The sequence below is a fragment of the Pagrus pagrus genome (genome assembly GCF_965226575.1).
Source record: "Pagrus pagrus genome assembly, chromosome: 2".
Classification (NCBI taxonomy): Eukaryota; Metazoa; Chordata; class Actinopteri; order Spariformes; family Sparidae; genus Pagrus; species Pagrus pagrus.
The window spans coordinates 22778178-22802904 of NC_140186.1; the positions used below are offsets into that span (position 1 = coordinate 22778178).

At 39.9% G+C, this 24727-nt stretch overlaps 4 protein-coding genes across 4 annotated transcripts; 2 read left to right on the top strand and 2 right to left on the bottom strand.

Moving 5' to 3' along the window:
- Positions 1–480: 480 nt before the first annotated feature.
- On the top strand, positions 481–7271 carry vps37a (VPS37A subunit of ESCRT-I). The gene is made up of 12 exons (XM_084340108.1): positions 481–915; positions 2304–2378; positions 2484–2601; positions 3477–3580; positions 3988–4204; positions 4399–4469; positions 4619–4746; positions 4861–4919; positions 5039–5107; positions 5369–5512; positions 5648–5736; positions 5937–7271. Exons 1-11 carry the CDS (start codon positions 806–808, stop codon positions 5726–5728), a joined length of 1176 nt encoding a protein of 391 aa, XP_084196234.1. The 5' UTR covers positions 481–805; the 3' UTR covers positions 5729–5736; positions 5937–7271.
- Positions 7272–8559: 1288 nt separating this feature from the next.
- nsmce1 (NSE1 homolog, SMC5-SMC6 complex component) lies at positions 8560–13601 on the top strand. Its single transcript, XM_084341515.1, has 8 exons — positions 8560–8722; positions 9145–9276; positions 9729–9850; positions 10801–10878; positions 11045–11191; positions 12182–12298; positions 12955–13081; positions 13426–13601. Exons 1-8 carry the CDS (start codon positions 8575–8577, stop codon positions 13458–13460), a joined length of 906 nt encoding a protein of 301 aa, XP_084197641.1. The 5' UTR covers positions 8560–8574; the 3' UTR covers positions 13461–13601.
- Positions 13602–14954: 1353 nt separating this feature from the next.
- Positions 14955–15953, bottom strand: LOC311269335 (trace amine-associated receptor 13c-like; the record flags this gene model as incomplete). Its single annotated transcript, XM_084373411.1, has 1 exon — positions 14955–15953. One exon carries the CDS (start codon positions 15951–15953, stop codon positions 14955–14957), a length of 999 nt encoding a protein of 332 aa, XP_084229537.1.
- Positions 15954–20850: 4897 nt separating this feature from the next.
- Positions 20851–21843, bottom strand: LOC311269157 (trace amine-associated receptor 13c-like; the record flags this gene model as incomplete). The annotated part of the gene is made up of 1 exon (XM_084373184.1): positions 20851–21843. The coding sequence occupies one exon, from the start codon at positions 21841–21843 to the stop codon at positions 20851–20853; it is 993 nt and encodes a 330-aa protein (XP_084229310.1).
- Between the last annotated feature and the right edge of the window lie 2884 nt (positions 21844–24727).

Below are 24727 nucleotides of genomic sequence, written 5' to 3' on the forward strand. Positions count from 1 at the left end.
ATTTTATTTTTTATTATTTTATATTTTTTATTTTATTATTTTTATTTTTTAACATTTTTATTGAACAATTTCAGTGTACAAAAATACAAGGTATACAATAACACACAGCACATAGGTGACAAACAGTAAATAAAAAAGACAGTACAAATATATATATCTATATAAAATAATAATAATAAATAAATAGTTCAAGCAGGGGTTTCAGGAAAAAACTTTTCATAATGACTCAGTAAGGTATTACTTATTTTGTTATTTAACAAAATCAGGGATTTGAGCAAAGAGCTCAGTTCCAGGAGAAAAGGAGCAAATCTAGGTAACGAATTTGCAAACTTTTGTTTGTGAATGAAAAATTTTGCATATAGAATAACAAAGTTCATCAAGTGTTCAAGAGCATTGTCTTTTGGGTTAACATAGTAGCAAATATTGAAAAACAGGAAGTTGCGCTTGACGCAACTCGCTCCGTGACGTAATACGTAAATAAGTTGATCAAGCTTGCTCACTCGAAAGGTTGTCTTCTTAACATAGAGTTGTCTCTCGCTTTGGTAATATTAACGACAGTGATGAAATTATAGACTGACTCCGAGATTAAACGGAACCGACATTTTATCGGACGCATTAGGACATGCCATCTGACTTTGTAACGTAGCTCAAGTACAGCCTCGTGAGGACAACAACCCGTCGTTAGTCAACAAGCTAACAGGCGTTAGCACCGCAAATCTCTCACTTTCTCTTCCATTTCGTCTGCGTGTGTTGTCGGCCTTTAGATTCTGTCGCCAGGTTCAGTCCGTGGTTTTGCCAGGAGAGGATGAACTGGCTTTTCCCCCTGTCCAAAGGCTCCGGACCTCTCCCTCCTCTGAACAGCCTACAGCAACAAAGACAGCGGCAGATCGAGTCACTCAAAGCTGCTCATCCGAGGTAAACGTGAATGGCAACCGGTCACCAAGAACCGGTCACCTGGTGCTGCCGATTAGCTTGTTAACAATAACGTTATTTTATTTATTTTTTAAAACAGAGCTTGGTCAGTTGTTTTTGGCTACTGGTGTCAATAACGAGAACATGTTGTCGGAGAGCACGCACACGCACACACACACACACGGTGTGTTTACTTAGCATAGCTAGCCACTTGGCTGACAGTTAAGTCACAAGAAGTACGTTAGGCTAACATATAGCTCATTGCTTTTATTCTCGCACACGCTTGTCGCTGCTATACTTGAAATATATGTCAAAATACCAAAGTCACGATATTACGTGAACCAACAACCACTGTTTTTATGTGCTCCTCTGTGGACACCGAGTAGCTAATGTTTGCTAACCTTTCCTCATAGCTAACTAGCTAGTTAGGAATGATTTGACAGGGCGCTGTGTTAGCTGTCTAGCTAATCAAGTGAGCCGGTGACTGTTACAGTATCTATATTTAGGACTGATGACACAAGTTGTAGCTGGCCTGATATATCTTGTGATCATTCCAGTGTTAACTCGAACTTGTCACGCCTGTAGTTTTAGGAGGAGCTAGCTAATTAGATGTGGAGATTAAAGTATTAGCCTTTGTTTACTATAATAGAATTGCACGGGCCACAATGTACTGTGGTGAATGCTGCTCATGGCGTGGCGATGATGTCAAAGCATGGGTGAATGGGAAAACAAGTTTCATACTGTTTAAAGGTTGTGAGCAGGCAGAGCCCCTCAACAGGCCATAGCATTCTTCTGTAGGGGTAAAGGATTATATCAGGCATAATGTGTTGACTCTCTGAAGTCATCATGACTGCAGTAAACAGTATGGTTTTACAGTATTGCATGCAATAATAGTAGGCAAATATCAATGGTGGAGCGTAGTCATGTGTTGGTAATGCAATGAGGCAAATAAGTAAGTGGATCAGCACTGGGCAAAGTAGATAGTACATATACATGTTTTATTGTTAGTTTCATTTCTTCAATTCAGGTTTTCTTACAAGTTCAGATAAAAGAAAAAAAAAATTAGGCTAGTAGTAAAACTTTTAGATTGTACAGTTTACTCTGTGGTCGGTCCAGTTTGCCTGGAAAACTGTGTTCTGCTTTATAACACTATACGTCTTAGCAAAACAACATCAAGTGCATCAAATTGCAGATGTATTGTAATTTTCGATGGGTAAGGGATTAAGCATAATAGAGTCATTGCGGTCTGTCTTTGTGAGTCTTTCTCCAAACTAGCAGAAGTTTCATTAACATTGATAAAGGATGTATACGACAGTTTCGAAATGTGCTGATCAAGACTACAGATGAAAGATTACAGATCATGACCTTCCTGTTTTACTGTTTCCCAACAGCCTCGCAGAGATCCAGAAAGATGTCGAGTACAGAATACCATTCACAGTCAACAACTCCACCATTAGTGTTAATGTGTAAGTACAGTTTCTCACACATGGTCACAGTGTCACAGTATCAAATGCAGGCCGTGTGCTGGATTCACAGTCACTTATCATATTTTTTGTTCTATTTTCCTTTAGTCTGCTGCCTCCTCAGTTCCCCCAGGAGAAGCCGGTGGTTAGTGTCTACCCCCCTGTTGGTCATCACTTAGTAGACAGCAATAATGGCACCATGATCACCAGCCCCCTCATCACTAATGTAAGTAGTTGTTTTGTTTCTCGTGATTCCTCATCTTGGTTTGTTGAAGGGGTTCGATGGGATCAAGGGGTTGTGTTCTTACAAATCTGTGATATGAGATCATTCAAGAAAACCACCAGCGGCTAATTGTTTAGCTGGTTTTGAAACCGTCAACACACTCAGTGACATGAATGTTCTTGCTGTTTTCTCCACTGTTAAAATAACCTTATCTCATGGTTTCCTGCAACGGCAGGTTGAAAAGGGGTAGATCATTACTCACAGCTGTGTCCATAATGAGTAAATGTCACATCTGACCAAAACTGAAACTGAAATGATTAGTCACAGTAAAACGCTTTCTGTAGCTGAACAGTAGATCATTTCAAGATACAGTCACGTGTGAGTAGTGCTTCTCTCAGCACAGAGTCCGTGCTCTTACTGCGTCCTGAGTTCAAATACTCCATCTTGTTTCCGTGATTCATCATGCAGGTTTATGATCATCTTTGTTTGTGGAGCATTTGTTTGACTCCTTGATATCCCTCCCAGTCACTATGTCTCATTTCCGTACCAAAGCCAGGATAAGGGCTTATTCAGGTATCTGAAACAAGGCTGTGATGTTTACACACAAATAGCTGTAGTTTAAATAGAGATGAGGGGAGAAAGCTGATTACTGCCCAGCGGCATGTAATCATGGGTTTTCTCTTAATCAGGTGAATCTTCTTCTGATTCTTATAATAACATGCAAACGTAGTGTTCAACTCGCATTATCAACTTTTTTTATCTTCCCTGGTTGTTTGAAATTTAATGTAACTTTTTTAGGTCAAACTTTAGTTTTATAAGTGATGATGTTCTTAGTTTCCTCCAAGTATTTTTAGTTTTTGTTGTTGTGTATGTTGTAGTTCGGGATGCACTCAGATCTGGGTAAGGTCATTCAGAGTCTGCTGGATGAGTTCTGGAAGAGTCCCCCTGCCTTGATGTCCAGTGGCCCTGGTGGCTTTCCATAGTGAGTCTGCTCTTTCATTCATGGACATTTGTCTCTAAGTACTTTCTCATTATAACAGGAAGTTCAAGTGTTGTGTAACCTAAGTTTAAGTATTTTTGCAGTTATGCTTTTTTATGAGCATCGCAAATAAAGTAAATTAGTAGCCCTAAAACCCAGTTCATTATTATAATGGAAATTTGGGGTAACATTATGTAACCTTGTCATTTTTTTTTTACTATCAGACATATTGTGTTAAACTGGAACCTGTGTGCTGGTTGAAAAGCTCTGTCTAGTGGCTTCATTGTAAAAAAAAAACTATTAAAATAGCTTGTAAAATTGTTCTCTGAAAATAAATTAGCTATGTTTGGGTTTTTTTTTATTTTTATCCTTAAGTGAAATAATCTTTTTCTCCTCCCATGTTCACGCAGCAATATGTACAAGCCTCCTTACCCCACTCAGGCTTTCCACTATGGCTCTCGCCACATGGGTCCCAGTCACACGCCGCCTGCTGGTCCAGGCCCAGCTCCGTCTCCAGCTCCCATGCCTCACCCAGGGGTCGAAAATGCCCATGGACACCCTCGAGCTCCAGCCCCATATGGACTGATTTCTGACCTGCCACTGCCTGTTCCCACCGGAGACTCCCAGGTACACTCACAATGCCTAATATACACAAGTGGGTTGGTAGAAGGAAGCAGTGATTGCATCTCAAACATTAAAACTCTCACAGCAGAGGGACGTAAGAGGCTGGCTTTCAGTTTAAAATATCTTTCCCTTCAACTGATTGGTCATGTTCAGATAATTCTAGTGTGAGTTGCTTATACTACCGCTGTCTTTTTCAGGCTGGACTGAACGGACACATGTACAAGATGCCTGAGATTCCCGAGTCTTTTCCTGAGCTCTGTGACATGAAGTACAGTATCCCAAAATATTCTTGACTTAAAATGCATTTTGATTGAGATCCGAAAACATTCTCTTGGTTCCATTACATTAATGTCTTTGTTCCTTTCTTCTCTTACCTACTGCGACACATCTACCACCTTCTGCTGCGCCACTTCCCAGTCTAATGCAGTTGTCGAACATGTCTGAAAACGAGGACGTGTTACTGGAGTTCTTTGTGAGTTTGCCACAACTCAAACAGATCACCAATGATAAAGAAGAACTTGTCACCAGTATAGTGGACATGGCGAGTAAGTTGCTCTTCAACCCCTGATCTGAAGGTTTTGATGGTTAGAATTAAAAATTTGTAATTTAAAATTTAGTTGAGCTTTCCTGATATTTGTGCATCTGTTTGTCATTTACAGAGAAAAACCTTCAGATGGAGCCACAGCTGGAAGGAAAAAGACAAGAAATGCTCTACAAGGTCGGATATTACATCTCATATCTTGTGCTCTCTCATTGTGTCTCTCCCATGGACACATAAAAACACATTCATGCTGTTAAATCTCGCAGCTTCTGATGTTGGTTTTTGTCTGTTGGCAGTACGAACAGCTGACCCAGATGAAATCGGCCTTTGAGACAAGGATGCAGCGACAGCACGACCTCAGTGAGGTGAGAGGCTCATTGCACTGTGGTTTTATTGATAATTAGGTTTTGAGTACAGATGCGCTTTTGTGGATTCAAGCTGCCTGTTTAATGTCCTAAAGTCAAAGGACACATAGTTTTTACTTTGTCAGGTGAAAGAAATTAAAGGAGGAAATGTTGAGCAGTTTAAAGAAGCCAACCCCCGCCTGCTGGAAAATGTCTGTAAACACTCTTCAGAAAATTTCTGTCCCTCTGTTTCTGACTTCGATGTCTTTCCTCCCTCACTAGAGTTGCAGTCTTAGTACCTTACAGGCTCGGTTAAAAGTTGCAGCCCACCAGGCTGAGGAGGAGTCAGAGGAGACAGCAGAAAACTTCCTGGAGGGACGCACAGACATCGACGAATTCCTGACCAGCTTCATGGAGAAAAGAACGGTGAGTAACTAGGAGTGCAGTGTTTTTGTAAATATTACTTTGATATTGTCGTTTTTAGTGTCGATGTAATCAAATGTTCAGTATGTAACATTGGAAGGAGAAAGGTGTGTTGACCATTTTTGTGTTATTCCACAGCTTTGCCACAGCAGAAGAGCCAAAGAGGAAAAGTTGCAACAGTCCATCAACACACATGGACCGTTTCCTACCAGCCACTAGAACACAAGGTACAGCACACACAACAGATTAAAAGTGTAATTTCTAAACAAAACTCACAAGACTGTAACTCTGTCAGTCATCTGTCTCTGTGGAGGGAAACTGGTGGTTCTCAGCTGACTGTTTCACAACTGCACTGGTGGTTTTCGTTTACGACTATACTTCCCTCTGTTTGTAATCGTCCTCTTATTTTCTTACATTTGTTCCTCAGGTTTGATGTTTTCTCAGCCATCTGCTGCCAACTAAAAAGGATAAAGACATTTGAGGGGACAAAAAGCACACTGAGTCAACAATGGGCACTTTGGAGAAACACGAGGACGGGAATGGCAATGCTGGGCTTAAAAAAAAGAAAGAAGAAGAAGCCTGCTGTGCCCAGATTTGAGTTAAAAAAGCCTGGTGAAGTTGGATGGAGAAGCTGTCGAATCACCACAAGAGGCCAACACTGGGAGAAGGAGACATTTGCCTGGCCTTTACTACCACATTACTAAGGATTGATTACACAGTGGATAATTTCCATTGCACACGCTGTTTGTCCAGTTTTGACTTGACAGAAAGAATTTTGTTTCTTTCTAGAATTATGTTGCTCACTAAGAGAAACGCGAGTGGTTGGTGATTTGAACACATTTGGAAGATAGTAGAAGTTGTTTAGGACATTATTCCCAATCTTTTCCAGGCAGTGAGCAAGAAAATGTCACTATGAAATAATGTTAAAATGCTGATGTTGGCATCTGTATTTGCTGTCTCTGAGATCACTGTCACGTCCTTCCTTTATTATTCTAGAAAGGTCCTACTGCCTACTGGACAGAGAGAGGAAATACATTTGCACTGCAAATCTCTTGTTTACATTTGAAAGCTTGGTCTAGACATTTTCATGAAACTCAGTAAGAGTAGTGTCACGTTAACAAGTCAAGATAATCTCTCCAACAAGAGGCAAGGACGGGGCAGTGTTGTCAGGAGACCTTAAACTCGGGCTGTTAAAAATGTAACTCTTTGCAGGCAGTGGTTGGTGGATTTCCCCTTTTAAGTAATATCTTGAACACAACCTCAACATCAGTGTGTTTGCACAAGCACTCATAATTGGATAAGCCCAGGGTAATACTCTGACTTTTTTCGCAGTGTTGATACCATAACAGAATTCCGATATGTACTGTACATCAAAATCAGTCATCACAATCCAGATTACAAAGTTGACCAGTTTACAAACAAATGATGTAAACTGGTGACATCAGAATGCCGTAAACCAGGTAAACGGTTTAATCACACTCTTACCTAAATGCTTTTTACATGAATTGAGTTGTTTGTGTTAATGGAAACATACTGATCACCATCAGCACCTGGCTGTTTTCTGACACCATTTGAACTGGACAATTTTTGATGCAGGTTTGGGATACTGTTGGGGGATATTAGGTTAAATGCTACAGTAAAGCTCGATGACATTGGATACTGTATTTAAATAATGTTAATAATAGGCTATATTGTAATCAAAGACTCAGACACCTTGTATTATATGTTCTTATTTAATTTGTTAGAGTAATAAAGCATTTAGAATAAACCATGTTTCCTTTACTTGCTGTAACACTGAGTGCATTGTCTTGCATGCTTACCCAGACCACTCGCTTGCTTGTTAATCGCATAACAACAAAATACAAGTGGCACAAATGCAATAGTATTGCCTTTAAGTTACATTCATAGCCTCTCAGTAGCACCAAAGAGCTCTTTTAAAAATGGTATTCACATAGATTGCAATGACTGCTTAAGGAAGTTGACATGAATTTATTATTGGCTTCACAGGGAGCCATTGTCAATGGATCCACTGCAATGAATACATGAATCCAATATGCGGCTAAAAGGTCAAACAGTAAGAAGAGTTTGACAAAAGAACATGCCTCTAATATGAGTCCTTGAGTATCTTCTCTTTAAAACACAGATGCATGAAACCTGCTCACTACACAGCTGTGTGAGGTTTTTATAATGCAGACTGGAGCTGCAGAAGCACACATACACACAGGACTGATGGGGAAATACTCATACTCAGCAGGTTTTATTGTATGTGAAAGTCAAGCCATCACAAAAGATGCCACTGAGCCTGAACCCAACAACCAAACCAACAGATCAGTGCTTAACTTTGCAGGTCACAGCATTTCTTTACAAACCTGTGAGTTAAACAGATATTGTGTGTGTCCTGATTACACGTCTCTAAAATAAAGCTTTGGGGCTAATGCTTCATCAAGAGCCCCACAATTCATGTCACCGCTCCTCCATCCATGTCAGTTTTACGGTGGCCCTGAAGTGCAAATCAGAGCAGCACATAGGAAAATATAAAACAACAAATCGGCAAATAAAACACGACAACAAGTAGGAACATACAACATCAAACAAAATGCGACAATAAATCACAAAACAATTGATTTCCTATTTGCCCACAGGCAAATAGGAAATCAACCACAAAGCAGAAAAGACAAGGACATAACTCATACCGGAAAAAGATTAGTTGTTGTGTTCTGTAAATTTTTGTGTTAATTTAGAAGAGGAAAACAGCATCTTAAAAAATGAATGAACAAAACAAAAACAACATATTCTATAGTTTGATGTTTATCTTGCCTTTACATTTTCCAATGATGAATTTGTTGTAACATTTTGTTAAACAATTTGTTGTTTTGTTTCCTTTTTGTTGTGTTTTCCTATTTGCCGTCATGATTTGCACTTCAGGGCCACCGTACCTTTCTGTGAGAATTATGTGAAAGTCGAGTTTACATTACTTTCTGTATAAAAGTGGGTGAAATTACACTTCCAGGACGTATATGTTGTTCAGTGTTTGCAGAGATACTGATTTATTTTTGTTGTATGGCATGGTGGACGTGATGCTCTCTCTTGAGCAGCAGGTGGCGGTAATTCACCACACAGGCGTCAGCAAGCAACCGGAAATAGACAAGGAGGGAGAGAAGAAGAAGGAGGAGGAAAAACAACGGAGGAGGCGCGCATTACAGGAAGCAGCAGGTAAATAAAACTTATTTTAAGTTAAGAAAGTCGACTCTGCAAAGGATATAAAAATGAAGTCATGAAACTAAGCCGAAAATAACCGAGGTCTGTGGTTTACTGACCTCACTCAGCAAGCAGTTGACAGTTAGCTGACGTTAATGTTGCTATGGACGTTAGCTAGCTAAGTTATCACTGTGGACTCAGTAGATGAATGCTGTCAAATGCATGCTTGCAGCGCCACTTTTAACTTGTAGTTGACCTTTTTGATAAAGTAATAGTTGTTTGATTATGAAAATAATTGGCAGTTTAATCAATAAGGATAAGAATTGTTAGTTGCAGCCGTAGTTGTTTCCTTTGTCTTTCTGGGTTGAATAGTTTACTTTTACAGCCACACATTGTGAGTTGCAGATTGTTTAGGTATCTGTTATCTGTGTGTCTAGGTCAGTCCAGAAACATGTCGCGACAGATGGGAGACAGCCATCGGAGGTTCCTGCAGACCATGATGGGCACTGGCATCATCGATCAACAAGGGGCAAAGGCACTCTATCAGTATTGCTGTGAAACCCACAACAGTGAGTCATTTTATATAATAGTTACTGATGTTGATACCAGAGTAACTCAAGAGTTCATCTCTGTAGCAGAAGACAGGCTCTCATACAGCAGGTCGAGGCCTGTGCAGATCCTGTAATGGCAAGAATAGAAATATGCCTCGAAAGTATTTTTTAAAGTGAATATTTAAATTGCCTTTTACATTAACTATTTCAAGTATGTACATTTTATGAACACAGCTTCTTCTGTTGGGAATAGTAACATTTTCAGTCAATAATTTCCCTTACATTTGATTCAGAAAATGATTAACTAGACAGAAATTGAAATCTTCCTAATAAGGTATTTAAAACCTGTGTTGAAACTATAAAGATTCAGTCAGTTTCCAATCTATTCATCTTACTGCTTCGTTAAGCGTGTCCTTCAAACTAACAAACTTTGTCTTTCTTGCGTTTTTTTTTTTGTTTTTTTTTTGCAGCACAGCACGCCCCTGACAAACTGGATGATTTCATTGAGCCCATCAACTCAAAGCTGCAGCCCATGTTCATGCAGATTAGAAAAGGGATGTCTGAAGACAACGGTCAGCAGTACTACGCCTTGGTTAGTGGCTTTAACTGAATTCCTAAAAATTGACTCTTGACTCAGATTGGTTGGTGAATTGAGGGAGTCAAAGTTACACAGATGCGAGGCTGTGGAGCACAACAAAAAGCAGCTTTCTTTGGTCTGTATGTTCTGCAAAGTCAAACATGCACACAGACTCAGGTAAACATTTTTAATAAGTCGGGTCCAATAGTCTGTGATCACATTGAAAATCTCTAATATTATCGAATAAACATGGAAATAATCAGAAAGTTTCAAGATTCAAAAGATAAATGAAAGTTAAATTGATATTGTAAGCCAAGAAGGCCTTTCTCAGCCTCATGACCAGACTAAAGGTTTCTTAGGGGGCAGTGCACAGAACTCTAAAATGTTTTTCAGAAACTAGATCAGATCAGGCAGACCCAAAATGACCACACCATCAGAGGATCAATACAATAAGCTGAGTTCCCTAAGAGTTAGAAAAGCTAATTTATCTAAGATACAGAATTTGTTGAATAAAGAACGCAATATTTTAATCTGCAAAGGTAATGTCAAAAATTAAGCTGTCTTGTGGTGGTCTCAGAGTTTCTAAACCACATCTCAGTAGGTGAAACAAAGCCAAACACTTGGAATACCAGAATTTCACAGTGGATGACTGGAAAAGGTCCAATTTACTGGTGAATCCAAGTTACAGATGTAGGGCAGTAACAGAAGGGTGTATATACGGAGACGAACAGGAGAGAGGATGATACCACAGTGTTTCAAACGTACAGTGGTGGGAATATTCACATTTGGGGCTGTTTTGCCTCCTTTGTATTTATCAGTGTAATTAGTTGCTCAGTAGGTGGTGAAAGATGTATGAAATGTGAAAACAGCTGCAAATTAAAAATGGGTTGCCTTTGTCTGCATCTAAAGCATGTTGAGTCACCAGGAGGCTTTATTAATCGCAGTTTCACTGAAATCTTGTCCAGGTAAACATGGCTGAGACTGATGTCACCAGGATGTCCTCAGATTATGCTGACAACGAGCTCGAGCTGTTTGGGAAAACGGTGAGTGAATTTTGCAGAAAGAAATCCTGCTAAGTAACATTTTGTAGACAATTCTAAATCTAAATGTAATTTATTGCAATGGGACGTGTTTTAGCAGTAATTGTAGTGCTGAGCTTCTTCAAAACCTGTTATTTGTTAATCCTGAACTTGAGCTGTTGATATTCAGATTGAGCTGATCGTGGGCTCTGAGAATGGCAAAGCCTCCTCCACTGACATCCTGAACAGTGCCGACACCCTGACCACCAAAAAACTGAAGAAGAGTGAGACAGAGCACGTCTTGAACCGACTTGTGCATGACAAATGGCTGAATGAGGTAAAACAAATATCAAAATTAATTTTAACCTTTGTTTGTTTTTTTGTTTTCTTTTCTTTTTTACAAACTTCAGGCACTTTTAATGTGGACACAAAACTTTTGAGAGACACTTCTGTAGTCTTTCATATGAGTTGGACTATCATCTATACTATGCAAAGCCAACCAGTGCTGTACAGATATATAAGTGGTATCAGTTTGCTTTTTCAAGCATATTTCTCAAAATGTCCAACTAGTCCCTTAACATTGGTGATGCTAATTATCAAATGGATGTGTTAAATATAGCTTTATATCATGATATGTCGTAAGTGTCGTCTTTTCCTGGTTTTAAAGGCTAAATTACAGTAAAGGTATGTAATTATCTGAACTTACCAGAGTGGTCTACTTAATTTGATACTTGCCTTTAACAACTTCATTATATCCACATTACTGATGGTTATGTATCAAAAAACTCATTGTGTTAATGTTTTGTAGTACCAACAGTCATCCCTACAATATTCTTGCATTGTCGATATTGAGTTATTTGGTCGAAAATATTGTGATGATGGATTTTGATTTTGATTTTGTTGCCCATTCCCAGAATATATGAAGTGTTTTCACAATGTATCACAATATCTCCTAAAATATTGGGATAATATTTTAAGGCATATCGCTCAGCCCTAGTGCACAGTCCCATTTAAGAGGGGTGAAACAAAATGGATAGTAGTGAGGTAATAAGTGGAGGATGAAAGTAGATGGCTGATGTGTAAAATAGTTTTGTAATTTTGTGAGGTGAAAAAAGTCAAATAATAGTGTTTCTTCATATTCCCAATTCCAGTCTTTGCTGTTCAAAACACAGAAAAGATAATATGTAAAACAGGTCAATACAAGTAATCACACTACAGTTTTAATCTCAATTTATTTTTGTTTGTTGACGAGGTTAGCTCGTTGTGGTAGCTAACCTCGTCTTGCTCCTACTTTGTTTGTATAATTGACTTCTTCTCATTGATTTAGAAACGGGGTGAATACACTTTGTCCACCAGATGTATTATCGAGATGGAGCCATACATCCGTGCAATGTATCAGGACCAGGTGAAAATGTGTCACATTTGTCGCAACATGGCTTTTCAGGTAAATTTGCACGAGCCTTGTCAGCCTTATCCCCTGTGATAAATACCAGAACGAAATACATTACAACTACTTCTGTCATATAGAAGCCTCCAGGTGCTTGTTTCATTTAATCACTTTAAAACAGAAATGCTGTGTGTTATTACTGTGGAGAACTACGTTTTGTTTGAACTACAAGTTACATGATTACATTCATTTTTGTCACCAAGAAAATGATCCTTACCATCAATTTTGTAGTTAAAAGAAAGGGCAGTAAAAAGCCTGAAATCAGATTATTAATGTAAAAAATAAACTAAATTAAATAACTGAACTATTAGACTCTGTCTGGAGATTAGCATCTGATGGTAATTTTAGTGAAAAGAATCGAATCACTTTGGACGTCACAGACTTGCTCTTGAGCAACTACCTTAACATAAATGAGCAAGAATTCCTGTTTCCTATCTGATTAGATGTGTTTCTGCAGTACAAACAGATACGTTTCATATGTAATCAGGATGTTTGTTGGTATTATTTTCTGCAGGTTCAGTTCTGTTTAGTTTCTACTTCCTGTGTCATGTTGAGTTGTTGCAGCTAATATGTATCAAACCTTATTTATTCTAAATGAGTTTGCTCACAGTATTGATCTGATCGGATTGATAAACATCTATTTTAATTTTCAGTGCCAAATTTGTGAGAATCCTACATGTGGGATAAAAATACACAACCCATGTGTGGCCAGATATTTTAAAGGAAGATCAGAGCCACGGTGTCCAGCTTGTGATGACTTCTGGCCGCATGAAATTCCTGGTATTTATTGTTTATTTACTGATGAAGTCCTGCTTTTAAGTTCATAGTTGCTACAAAACTCACCATCTGCTTCTGTTCCCAGGATACTATTCTTGTACATCATACTTAAATACAGCTTGAATTTTATATTTAAGATGAATGCTTGAAAAAGATCATCCCACCATTACAAATATGTTGACAAAAAACAAAAAAGACAACTGAAAGGGCTCAGTTGTCTTTTTGTTTTGTTTTACTTTTCAAAACTACACAGTAAATCAGGCTTGCTTTAGATGTATGAATGAATGAATATAATGAAAATGAATTAATCTGCTTGTGTTACATATTATTTATTGTGTTCATTACAGAAGTCAGACAAACCCGCTCTCAGTCCAGAAGATGAGGACTTCAGCACCAAATGTGTTTTTTGTTTTCTTAAAAATGTTTATTCATTTTAACATTATATAATATTTATAATAAACCAAATTGTTAATGTAAATGTCTTTGTTGTTATTTTTACAAAAATAAATGAGAATGTGTTCCAATCAAATGTCTTTGTTATGTTTATTCATATGCAATCATCTTCAAAAAACAAAGCCAATGCAGATTCTTATCGTGGTGTTTTAAATATTATATATCTGAAAAGAAACAAACATTTAGACGCAGAGTAATTGTCCTCCAGATTGTTCCCTTCTGTATACTTAATAGTTGTCAAGAACATCATGAAGCTCAAAATGTAATAGTAAAATATACATGGTGACATTTGTTTTATCTCTGCATAAGACGCAGCTTGTTTCATCTGTCTGAATTCTCTCTTCAGCTAGATTCTTGATCTGACAGAAAGCAGGTCTTATTATCACAAGAGCATTAATAGTTTTACAAACCAGGGGAGACATGAAGTTTGCTCTCATTTCCTCTCAAGAGTGAATATGGTTTCCACATTAGTTTTGTAATTCTGCTGAACCCTCATGTATGATTCACACATCACATTGATCATTTTTCTTTGTAAATGGAGTCACTGACAACAATAATGAACATCATCAAACATCCAACTTCAGAAATGCTTCACATTTTCTGCCCCCTAAACACTTGGATGACATGAGGTGATGCAGTTAGGCAGCTTTTATTTCTTCAACTATATAGAGAAAATAACTTTTGTTGAGTCTTTGTCACTAAATTCTAATGTGTGTTTATAATCTAAAGACGATGTTTGTCACTTGACCTCTCAGGAGCTCAGCAGGTTCAGCCTGTTGTGGTCCACACAGGTTAAGAATTAAAGGTGCACTATGTAGTTAGACAGTTGTTATGCCTAAGCAAACTCTCACATACCTTACTTATATACTGTAACTCTCGTTTTTATGGCTGAATAAAATGAGTAAACAAACTGACCTTAAAGGACAACACAATTTCATACTGTATTACTTTGTTTATATTTGGCGGACCCTGCCACCTTTCTAGCTTCAAACAGTGTTCTGGGGACCTTATTTTCCTGAGAACAGCTTGTAAATATTTATTCACTTATGGAAAATATATATATTTCTGAGTTTGCTTTATTACCTCATTAAAATTGTAAATATGACTAATAGTTTAACAGAAAATAGCAGGAAAAAAGCTTATTACAATTTCCTCAAACCTAAAATGACAGCAGATGAAAATGAAAGCAGAAAATTATAACATTCATGAGGCTTAAACTGCCAAGTGTTATTGCTTCATATTTTTCGATTTTTCAGCTGTGATTTACATCTGTGCTGAGTACTAACAGTCCAACAGACTAGCAGGCTGTTTAAAGAGGGAAATGTAAAATGTGAAATCAAACACCCAACCGTATGTCACATGCTGCGTATAGGTTTTTACATGACAGACGTCCGTTTCAGTATTGTTACTGGAGAAAGTGACTTTAAAGTATATTTGCCTGAGAGGAGTCCTGCTCTAGTATCCTCAGGGTGACAATGAACTTAATAGCTTTCCTAAACCACGGGTAGAAAAATGCGTATATGAGAGGGTTCAAACAAGAGTTAAAAAACAACAGCCAGGACACGATGACCCAGTATGAATCAGTGTTTGAGATGTCCTGTCCTGCCACAGAAGGGTAGTAAAATGGACAGAAGGTCATCAGAAACACCAGTATGACAATACCCAGAGTCCTGGCTGCTTTTTTCTCTGATTTCTTTGCAGTGACTGTAACCGTACCACCTGCGATGACTGAAACATGAGACTGCATGGCTCGAGCCTGAGACACTGCCACAATAAACACCCTCATGTACAGAACAATGATGACTGAACACGGACCGATGAACGTGAACACAAGGTCGATAGTTCCTGAGACGTAGTTCATCACTACCGAACACTCCTCGTGGCAGGAGTTGTGTTTGTCTGGCCGCCTGAGAATCAGTCCGTCCTTTACAATCAGCCCGTTGTAGAGGAGTGAGCAGGCCCAGCACACACACACACACACCTTCACTCTGCTGCGAGTGATTTTGTTGGGGTACTGCAGAGGATGACAAATAGCTACATAGCGGTCGATGGATATGAACACCATGTTCCCCACAGAGGCTGAGTTGAGGGTGAAGCCGATAATGTAAGACAGAGTGCACATGCGATCGCCCAGCAGCCAGCAGGTTTCTATGAAGCGCAACATATCAGACGGCATCACCAGCAGCCCCACCAGCAGGTCAGAGATGGCAAGGGAGAGCAGGAGCAGGTTGGTGGGCGTGTGGAGCTGTCCGAAGTGGGAGATGGAGATGATAACCAGCAGGTTGAGAGCTACAGTGAGCACGATGATGCAGGAGAACAGAGTGTAGAGGAAGACGGCCTCAGAGCGAGGACGCTTTAAACTCCTGCAGGACGAGTTCAGGAGCTCAGGGAAGCAGAGCTCGGCTCGCTCCAGGCCCTCCATCGTCTGCCACTGAGGGGAGGTGATGACCTGAACCTGCTGAGCTCCAGCAGCTCTCTGATCGTACCAGACATGGTGCAGCTCTGTAATCTCCTCCACAACTCCCCAGTCATCCTCTTCATCACTGTCTTCTGTCAGCCTGTTCTTTGTTTCTTTAATTTCTCCTCATCTCCCTCTACCCTCCCTCACTTATTCCACCCTCCCTCCTTCCCTTTCAATCCCACTGATACTTGATGCAACATATTTGTTTCATGCAACAGATGAAGACGGAGTCCTGTCTGTTTTAAGGGTGCAACACAACAGATGGATAACTTTTCTGTAAGTTTTGTTTGAGTCACAGCAACTTACCTTAAAGGTCCAGGCTGTAGGATTTTGGGGGATTCGGCATGTTCTACCGCCACCGTAGGTTCACCTACACACTTTGACCGTGAGAGTTAGGGGAGCAGTGTTCAGTTGGTTGCGATCTGCAACCTCACTGCTAGATGCCACTAAATCCTTCACACAGGACATTTGAAGCCTTGAGGGGATCAGTGTCTGTTATCTGGGCATGTCAGTAATCAACAGACACTGGCTGAAGCTGGATTTATGCTTCTGCGTCGCGGCGACGGCGTAGCTACGTCGTCGACGCAGACCCCTACGCGGACCCTGCGCCGTAGCCTGACGTGCGCCTCCAAAAAATCCTGACTACGCGTCACGTCGACGCGTCGAGATGCGAACGGCAAGGACTGGGATTGGTCCGCTCAGACCGTCATTCCGGCAGTTGCTTTTCCGGTCAACAGTATAGCAACACCACCAGTTACTTCTGCTGCTTGCATGCTTGTCTCCTATTGCTTGTGAACTCCATGCTTTGTGAGATCCCAGCAGGGCAGGAGGAGTATTGGTGTTGTGCAGCATGTAGCTTAAGCCCCACACTGTGACCAGAATGCTACACAGCATATCCGCTCTGACCGCAACTGCAGTGCAAGAGAGCAAGAACCCCCCGAAACCAATCCCCCACCTCCACCACCACCCCTCGCGGCTTGGCGGTGAATTGCAGACCAACGCGTTCCCTCGACGCAGAACTTCGAATGCTCAATGACGGCGTCGGGTCGACGACGTAACTACGCCGTCGCCGCGACGCAGAAGCATAAACTAGGCTTAAGGCAACATTACTGCAATTGTTGACTGACTAATGGCATAACTAAACTCAAGCAGCACCTCGAAACAATAGCTGTTATATATTTCACAAGTACAAGAACAAAACTGTAGCAGTGGAACTTAAGTCTCTTCTGACCTTTAGACCTTGACATGGCGGCAACGCTCGGCCTTGCTTCCAATTTTGCCCAGTGGCCACTTGCAGTATTGCAATGAAAAAGTTCCCTTGCGGCCCTTTTCCCATAGAACACCATTATAAAAGAGAAGTCTGTAAAACTGTTGACAGGAGACCTCCAACTGCAAACAAGGTCAATAATGTCATATCTGCTATGAGTTTTTGACTCATGAAGGTTTTATATTTGTAAAACTGAGAAAAACGGATTTAAAAATCTTTGACATCATCACCAAAGTCTGCTGGCATAATGGGAACTCATGGGCAGGGCCAGTGGGAGAAACACTACTGCACATATTCAATGGGCCTCATAACCAGGAAGTAAACCTGGACGCTAGAAAAGGTTTTTGTTTTGTGCGCCAAACGAGTAATTCTTATTGGACTGAATAGGTGCTATCTTTTGGTCTAGTATCTAGTTCTATTATAAATCGTGGGTGATTAAAGTACTGTTTACCTGGGTTTGGGCTCTGAACTCGTTGTTAGGTTGATTGCTGAAGTCATTGATGGTCGAACAGGACTTGTTGCTTTTCACACTTGTATTTTGAATGTAGCTTTGGTTTCTCGACTACTCGTCAGACAAAATGACAAAAAGAAGATGTCAGTTTTGGTTCTGGGAAATTGCTGAATTAAATCACTTAATGTGGCCCCGACAACATATCTAGTTACATGTCACAAGTGATATCCTATCAGCACTAAATAATCTGAATCTGAAAAGTAACTGTTAACTTAATTTGTCAATAGTGGATAGTTAGCATAAAGGAGCAGAAAACGGAAAAACAGAAGTGAAGTACCTCAAAATTTTACTTTTGGTAGTTGTAGGAAATTTTAAGACGTTATATTCCATTATTCTAAATTTCTACACTAACATTTTTACTTTTACTGCAAATGGCTATTGGTTCCAAATATGTAAAATATGTTACAGGTCTCCTTGATTATTAATAATCAGTATCACATCGGTTAATCCCTTATTACGACATTTTAAAGACAAAATGTCGTAATAAGGGTCCCAATTCCAGACTTTGCTGTTCAAAACACAGAAAAAATAACATGTAAAACAGGTCAATACAAGTAAGTACTATGTTTGTATAATTGACACATTGATTTAGAAACGGGGTGAATACACTTTGTCCACCAGATGTTTTATGGAGATGGAGTCATACATCCGTGCAATGTATCAGGACCAGGTGAAAATGTGTCACATTTGTCGCAACGTGGCTTGTCAGGTAAATTTGCATGAGCCTTGTCAGCCTTATCCCCTGTGATAAATACCTGAATGAAATACATTACAACCACTTCTGTCATATAGAAGCCTCCAGGTGCTTATTTCATTTAATCACTTTAAAACAGAAATGCTGTGTGTTATTACTGTGGAGAACTACGTTTTGTTTGAACTACAAGTTACATGATTACATTCATTATTGTCACCAAGAAAATGATCCTTACCATCAATTTTGTAGTTAAAAGAAAGGGCAGTAAAAAGCCTGAAATCAGATTATTAATGTAAAAAATAAACAAAATTAAATAAGTGAACTATTAGACTCTGTCTGGAGATTAGCATCTGACGGTCAAAAGTCATTTTAGTGAAAAGAATCAAATCACTTTGGACGTTCCAGACTTGCTCTTGAGCAACTACCTTAACATAAATTAGCAAGAATTCCTGTTTCCTATCTGATTAGATGTGTTTCTGCAGTACAAACAGATACGTTTCATATGTAATCAGGATGTTTGTTGGTATTATTTTCTGCAGGTTCAGTTCTGTTTAGTTTCTACTTCCTGTGTCATGTTGAATTGTTGCAGCTAATATGTATCAAACCTTATTTATTCTAAATGAGTTTGCTCACAGTATTGATCTGATCAGATTGATAAACATCTATTTTAATTTTCAGTGCCAAATTTGTGAGAATCCTACATGTGGGATAAAAATACACAACCCAGGATACTATTCTTATACATCATACTGAAATACTGCTTGAATTTTATATTTAAGATGAATGCTTGAAAAAGATCATCCCACCATTACAAATATGTTGACAAAAACAAAAAAAGACAACTGAAAGGGTTCAGTTGTCTTTTTGTTTTGTTTTACTTTTCAAAACTACACAGTAAATCAGGCTTGCTTTAGATGAATGAATGAATATAATGAAAATGAATCAATCTGCTTGTGTTACATATTATTTATTGTGTTCATTACAGAAGTCAGACAAACCCGCTCTCAGTCCAGAAGATGAGGACTTCAGCACCAAATGTGTTTTTGTTTTCTTAAAACTGTTTATTAATTTTAACATACCTTTGTAATAAACCAAGTTGTTAATATAAATGTCTTTGTTGTTATTTTTACAAAAATGAATGAGAATGTGTTCCACTCAAATGTCTTTATTATGTTTATTCACATGCAATCATCTTCAAAAAACAAAGCCAATGCAGATTCTTATTGTGGTGTTTTAAGTATTATATATATGAAAAGAAAAAAAACTTAATAATTATTACTCAGTTACTTAATAATTGTCAAGAACATCATGAAGCTCAAAATGTAATAGTAAAATATACATGATGACATTATTTGTTTTATCTCTGCAAAAGACGCAGCTTGTTTCTTCTGTCTGAATTCTCTCTTCAACTAGATCCTTGATCTGACAGAAAGCAGGTCTTATTATCACAAGAGCATTAATAGTTTTACAAACCAGGGGAGACATGAAGTTTGCTCTCATTTCCTCTCAAGAGTGAATATGGTTTCCACATTAGTTTTGTAATTCTGCTGAACCCTCATGTATGATTTACACATCACCTTGATTATTTTTCTTTGTAAATGGAGTCACTCACAACAATAATGAACATCAAACATCCAACTTCAGAAATGCTTCACATTTTCTGCCCCCTAAACACTTGGATGACATGAGGTGATGCAGTTAGGCAGCTTTTATTTCTTCAACTATATAGAGACAAAATAACTTTGGTAGAGTCTTTGTCACTAAATTCTAATGTGTGTTGTTTATAATCTAAAGACGTAGATGTACACTGTATCATTACCTCATTAATATTGTAAATATTTCAATTCTGACTTTGAATGATTCCAAAGCTACATACATGACGAGCAACATACATAGTGCCCCTTTAAAGGTATACAGTTATAATCTACATATAGGCCGAAGGAAATGGCTGTAAAGTTGTACAGTTTTGAATATTCAAAAGATTACTTTGTTGAAGTCAACTAATAGTTTGACTAATAGTTTAACAGAAAATAGCGAGGAAAAAAAGCTTATTACAATTTCCTCAAACCTAAAATGACATTCAAATTCCATTATTTGTGATATTAGCTATCTCAGATATTCAGTATATCATAATGTAAGATAAAAGAAAGCAGAAAATTCTAACATTTATGAGGCTTAAACTAGCAAGTGTCGTTGCTTTATATTTTTTTATTTTTCAGCTCTGATTTACATCTGTGCTGAGGACTAACAGTCCAACAGACTAGCAGGATTTTTAAAGAGGGAAATGTAAAATATGAAATCAAACACCCAACCATATGTCACATGCTGCATATAGGCTTTTACATGACAGACGTCCGTTTCATTATTGTTACTGGAGAAAGTGACTTTAAAGTATATTTGCCTGAGAGGAATCCTGCTCTAGTATCCTCAGGGTGACAATGAACTTAATAGCTTTCCTAAACCACGGGTAGAAAAATGCGTATATGAGAGGGTTCAAACAAGAGTTGAAAAACAACAGCCAGGACACGATGGCCCAGTATGAAGTACTGTTTGTGATGTCTTCTCCTGCCAAAGAAGGGTAGTAATATGGACAGAAGGTCATCAGAAACACCAGTATGACAATACCCAGAGTCCTGGCTGCTTTTTTCTCTGATTTCTTTGCAGTGACTGCAACCGTACCGCCTGCAATGACTGAAACATGAGACTGCATGGCTCGAGCCTGAGACACTGCCACAATAAACACCCTCATGTACAGAACAATGATGACTAAACACGGACCGATGAACGTGAACACAAGGTCGATAGTTCCTAAGATGTAGTTCATCACCACCAAACACTCCCCGTGGCAGGAGTTGTGTCTGTCCGGCCGCCTGAGATGGTCCTTTAGAATCAGCCCGTTGTAGAGGAGTGAGCAGGCCCAGCACACACACACACACACCTCCACTCTGCTGCGAGTGATTTTGTTGGGGTACTGCAGAGGATGACAAATAGCTACATAGCGGTCGATGGATATGAACACCATGTTCCCCACAGAGGCTGAGGTGAGGATGAAGTTGAAAATGTAAGACAGAGCGCACATGAGATCGCCCAGCAGCCAGCAGGTTTCTATGAAGCGCACCATCTCCACCGGCATCACCAGCAGCCCCACCAGCAGGTCGGAGATGGCCAGGGAGAGCAGGAGTAGGTTGGTGGGCGTGTGGAGCTGTCCGAAGTGGGAGATGGAGATGATAACGAGCAGGTTGAGAGCTACAGTGAGCACGATGATGCAGGAGAACAGAGTGTAGAGGAAGACGGCCTCAGAGCGAGGAGGCTTTAAACCCCTGCAGGACGAGTTCAGGAGCTCAGGGTAGCAGAGCTCGGCTCGCTCCAGGCCCTCCATCGTCTGCCACTGAGGGGAGGTGATGACCTGAACCTGCTGAGCTCCAGCAGCTCTCTGATCATACCAGACATGGTGCAGCTCTGTTATCTCCTCCACGACTCCCCAGTCATCCTCTTCATCACTGTCTTCTGTCAGCCTGTTCTTTGTTTCTTTAATTTCTCCTCATCTCCCTCACCCCTCCCTCACTTATTCTACCCTCCCTCCTTCCCTCTTAATCCCACTGATACTTGATGCAACATATTTGTTTCATGCAACAGATGGATAACTTTTCTGTAAGTTTTGTTTGAGTCACAGCAAAGGGATTTTTAGGGATTCACCATATTTTACTGCCACCGTAGGTTCACCTACACACTTTGACCGTGAGAGTTAGGGGAGCAGTGTTCAGTTGGTTGCGATCTGCAACCTCACTGCTAGATGCCACTAAATCCTTCACACAGGACCTTTGAAGCCTTGAGGGGATCAGTGTCTGTTATCTGGGCATGTCAGTAATCAACAGACACGAGCTAAGGCAACACTACTGCAATGGTTGACTGAACAAAACCGCAGCAGTGGAACTGAAGTCTCTTCTGACCTTTAGACCTGTCAATCATGACTCTTTCTGTTATGAGTTTTTGACTCATGAAGGTTTTATATTTGTAAAACTGAGAAAAATGGATTTAAAAATATGTGACATCATCACGAAAGTCTTGAGGCATAATGGGCAGGGCCAGTGGGAGAAACACTACTGCACATATTCAATGGGCCTTATAACCAGGAAGATAGAAAAGTTTTTTGTTTTGTGCGCCAGACAAGTAATTCTTTTTGGACTGAATAGGCGCCATCTTTGGGTCTAGTATCTAGTTCTATTATAAATTGTGGGTGACTAAAGTATACCTGGGTTTGGGCTCTGAGCAGGATTTGCTGCTTTTCTCACTTGTATTTTAAATGTAGCTTTGGTTTCTCGACTACTCGTCAGACAAAACTGACAAAAATGTCAGTTTTGGTTCTGGGAAATTGTACAATTAAATCATTTAAAGGATAACTACCGTTTTTTACAACCTGGACCTTATTTCTAGCAAAATATATGATCATTTACTCGCCCAGATAACTTTGGTGTCATTTGGCGTCGTTCGGACGAAATTAGATCCATAGTAGCGCCAATATATCCATATAATGCGAGTGACGGGGCACCGAAGCGCAGCCTCTATGAGCATTATCTGCCACGAAACTAGTTCATTTCACCAATATTTTGTTACGATACGCTAGTGATATTCCCCTCTGAGTCCGGGCTCGTCTATTGTCAACATCCAGGGTCTGTAGGTTGACCTACTACCTCTGACCTGGAAGATGTCAGCTCTGAGCTGCGCGCGCACTCGCGACAGCCCGGCTTGTTTACCTGTAGCTGCTACTGCTAGTTTGACCCCGGATGTTGATATCAGATGAGCCCGGACTCAGAGGGGAATAGCGCTAGCGTATCGTAACAAAATATTGGTGAAATGAACTAGTTTCGTGTCAGATAATGTGTTATATAGAGGCTGTGTGTCAGTGCCCCGTCACTCGCATTATATGGATATATCGGCGCTACTATGGATCTAATTTCGTCCGAACAACTTCAAATGACACCAAAGTTATCTGGGTGAGTAAATGATCATATCTTTTGCTAGAAATAAGGTCCAGGTTGTAAAAAACGGTAGTAATTCTTTAATGTGGCCCCAACAACATATCTGGCTACACGTCACAAGTGATATCATATCAGCACTGAATAATCTGAACCTGTAAACTAACTGGTAACTACTACTACCACTAATTTTTAATAGTGGAGAGAAAACAGAAAAACAGAAGTGAAGTACCTCAAAATTTTACTTTTGGTAGTTGTGGGTAATTGCAAGATGTTCGATCACTGATTACATTTACGTTTACATTTACATTTAAGGTCTTTAGCAGACGCTTTTTTCCAAAGGGACTTTCAATAAGTACATTTGTCACAAGAAAGAAACCACAGCATATCACTGTCGATAAAGTAAGAAAGAAGTCATGAGTCATGCAATGCAGGGTCGGGGTCAAGTCTGAACAAGTGAGTCTAGAGTCTTTTCCGAAAGATGGCGAGTGACTCTGCTGTCCTGTCATTGGTCGGGTGTTCGTTCCACCACTGAGGCACCAGATAAGAGTCGTGACTTCGATGAGCAAGCTTTGTTTGCTCTCAGCGATGGCGGTACCAGCCGGCCAGTTGATGTAGTTAAGGGAAGTGCTCTTGCTGGGGCTTGTGGTCTGACTAGTGTTTGGAGGTAGATGGGTGCAGTTCCATTGACAGCCTTGAAGGCCAGTACAATCGTCTCTGATCCGGGCTGCAACAGGAAGCCAGTGGAGGTCACGGAGGAGGGGGGTCACATGGGAGAATTTGGATAACTTAAAAACAAGGCACGCTGCAGCGTTCTGGATATGCTGCAACGGTTTAGTTGCAGAGGCTGGGAGTCCAGCCAAGAGAGAGTTGCGATAGTCCAGGCGGGAGATGACCTGCGCTTGGACCAGGAGTTGTGTTGCATCCTTTCTGAGGAAAGACTGGATCCTGCGGATGTTGTAGAGGGCAAATCTGGCCACAGATTGGGCCACAGCAGTGATGTTGGGGGTACAGGATAGTCTGTCACCGAGGATTATGCGCAGATTCCTCACAGTTGATGAAGGAGATACTTTGATGTCCTCAACGTTGACTGACAGGTCCATGTGAGGGCAGTCTTTCCCCGGGATGAAGAAGAGTTCAGTTTTATTAAGGTTGAGCTTGAGGTGGTGCGCAGTTGTCCAAGTGGAGATGTCTGCCAGACATTCCGAGATGCGCGTTGCAACATAGGTGAGGATGGAGGGAAAGAGAGGAACAGTTGGGTGTCACCTGCATAACAGTGGTAGAAGA

Bases quoted from the DNA above. Each gene is read 5' to 3' on its own strand.
- vps37a (XM_084340108.1), top strand. From the start codon at position 806: ATGAACTGGCTTTTCCCCCTGTCCAAAGGCTCCGGACCTCTCCCTCCT. The intron at 4,470-4,618 runs GTACAGTATCCC...GCCACTTCCCAG, and splicing joins CCTGAGCTCTGTGACATGAA to TCTAATGCAGTTGTCGAACA. The intron at 4,747-4,860 runs GTAAGTTGCTCT...TGTCATTTACAG, and splicing joins CAGTATAGTGGACATGGCGA to AGAAAAACCTTCAGATGGAG.
- nsmce1 (XM_084341515.1), top strand. From the start codon at position 8,575: ATGGTGGACGTGATGCTCTCTCTTGAGCAGCAGGTGGCGGTAATTCAC. The intron at 12,299-12,954 runs GTAAATTTGCAC...TTTAATTTTCAG, and splicing joins GTCGCAACATGGCTTTTCAG to TGCCAAATTTGTGAGAATCC. The intron at 13,082-13,425 runs GTATTTATTGTT...TGTTCATTACAG, and splicing joins CTGGCCGCATGAAATTCCTG to AAGTCAGACAAACCCGCTCT.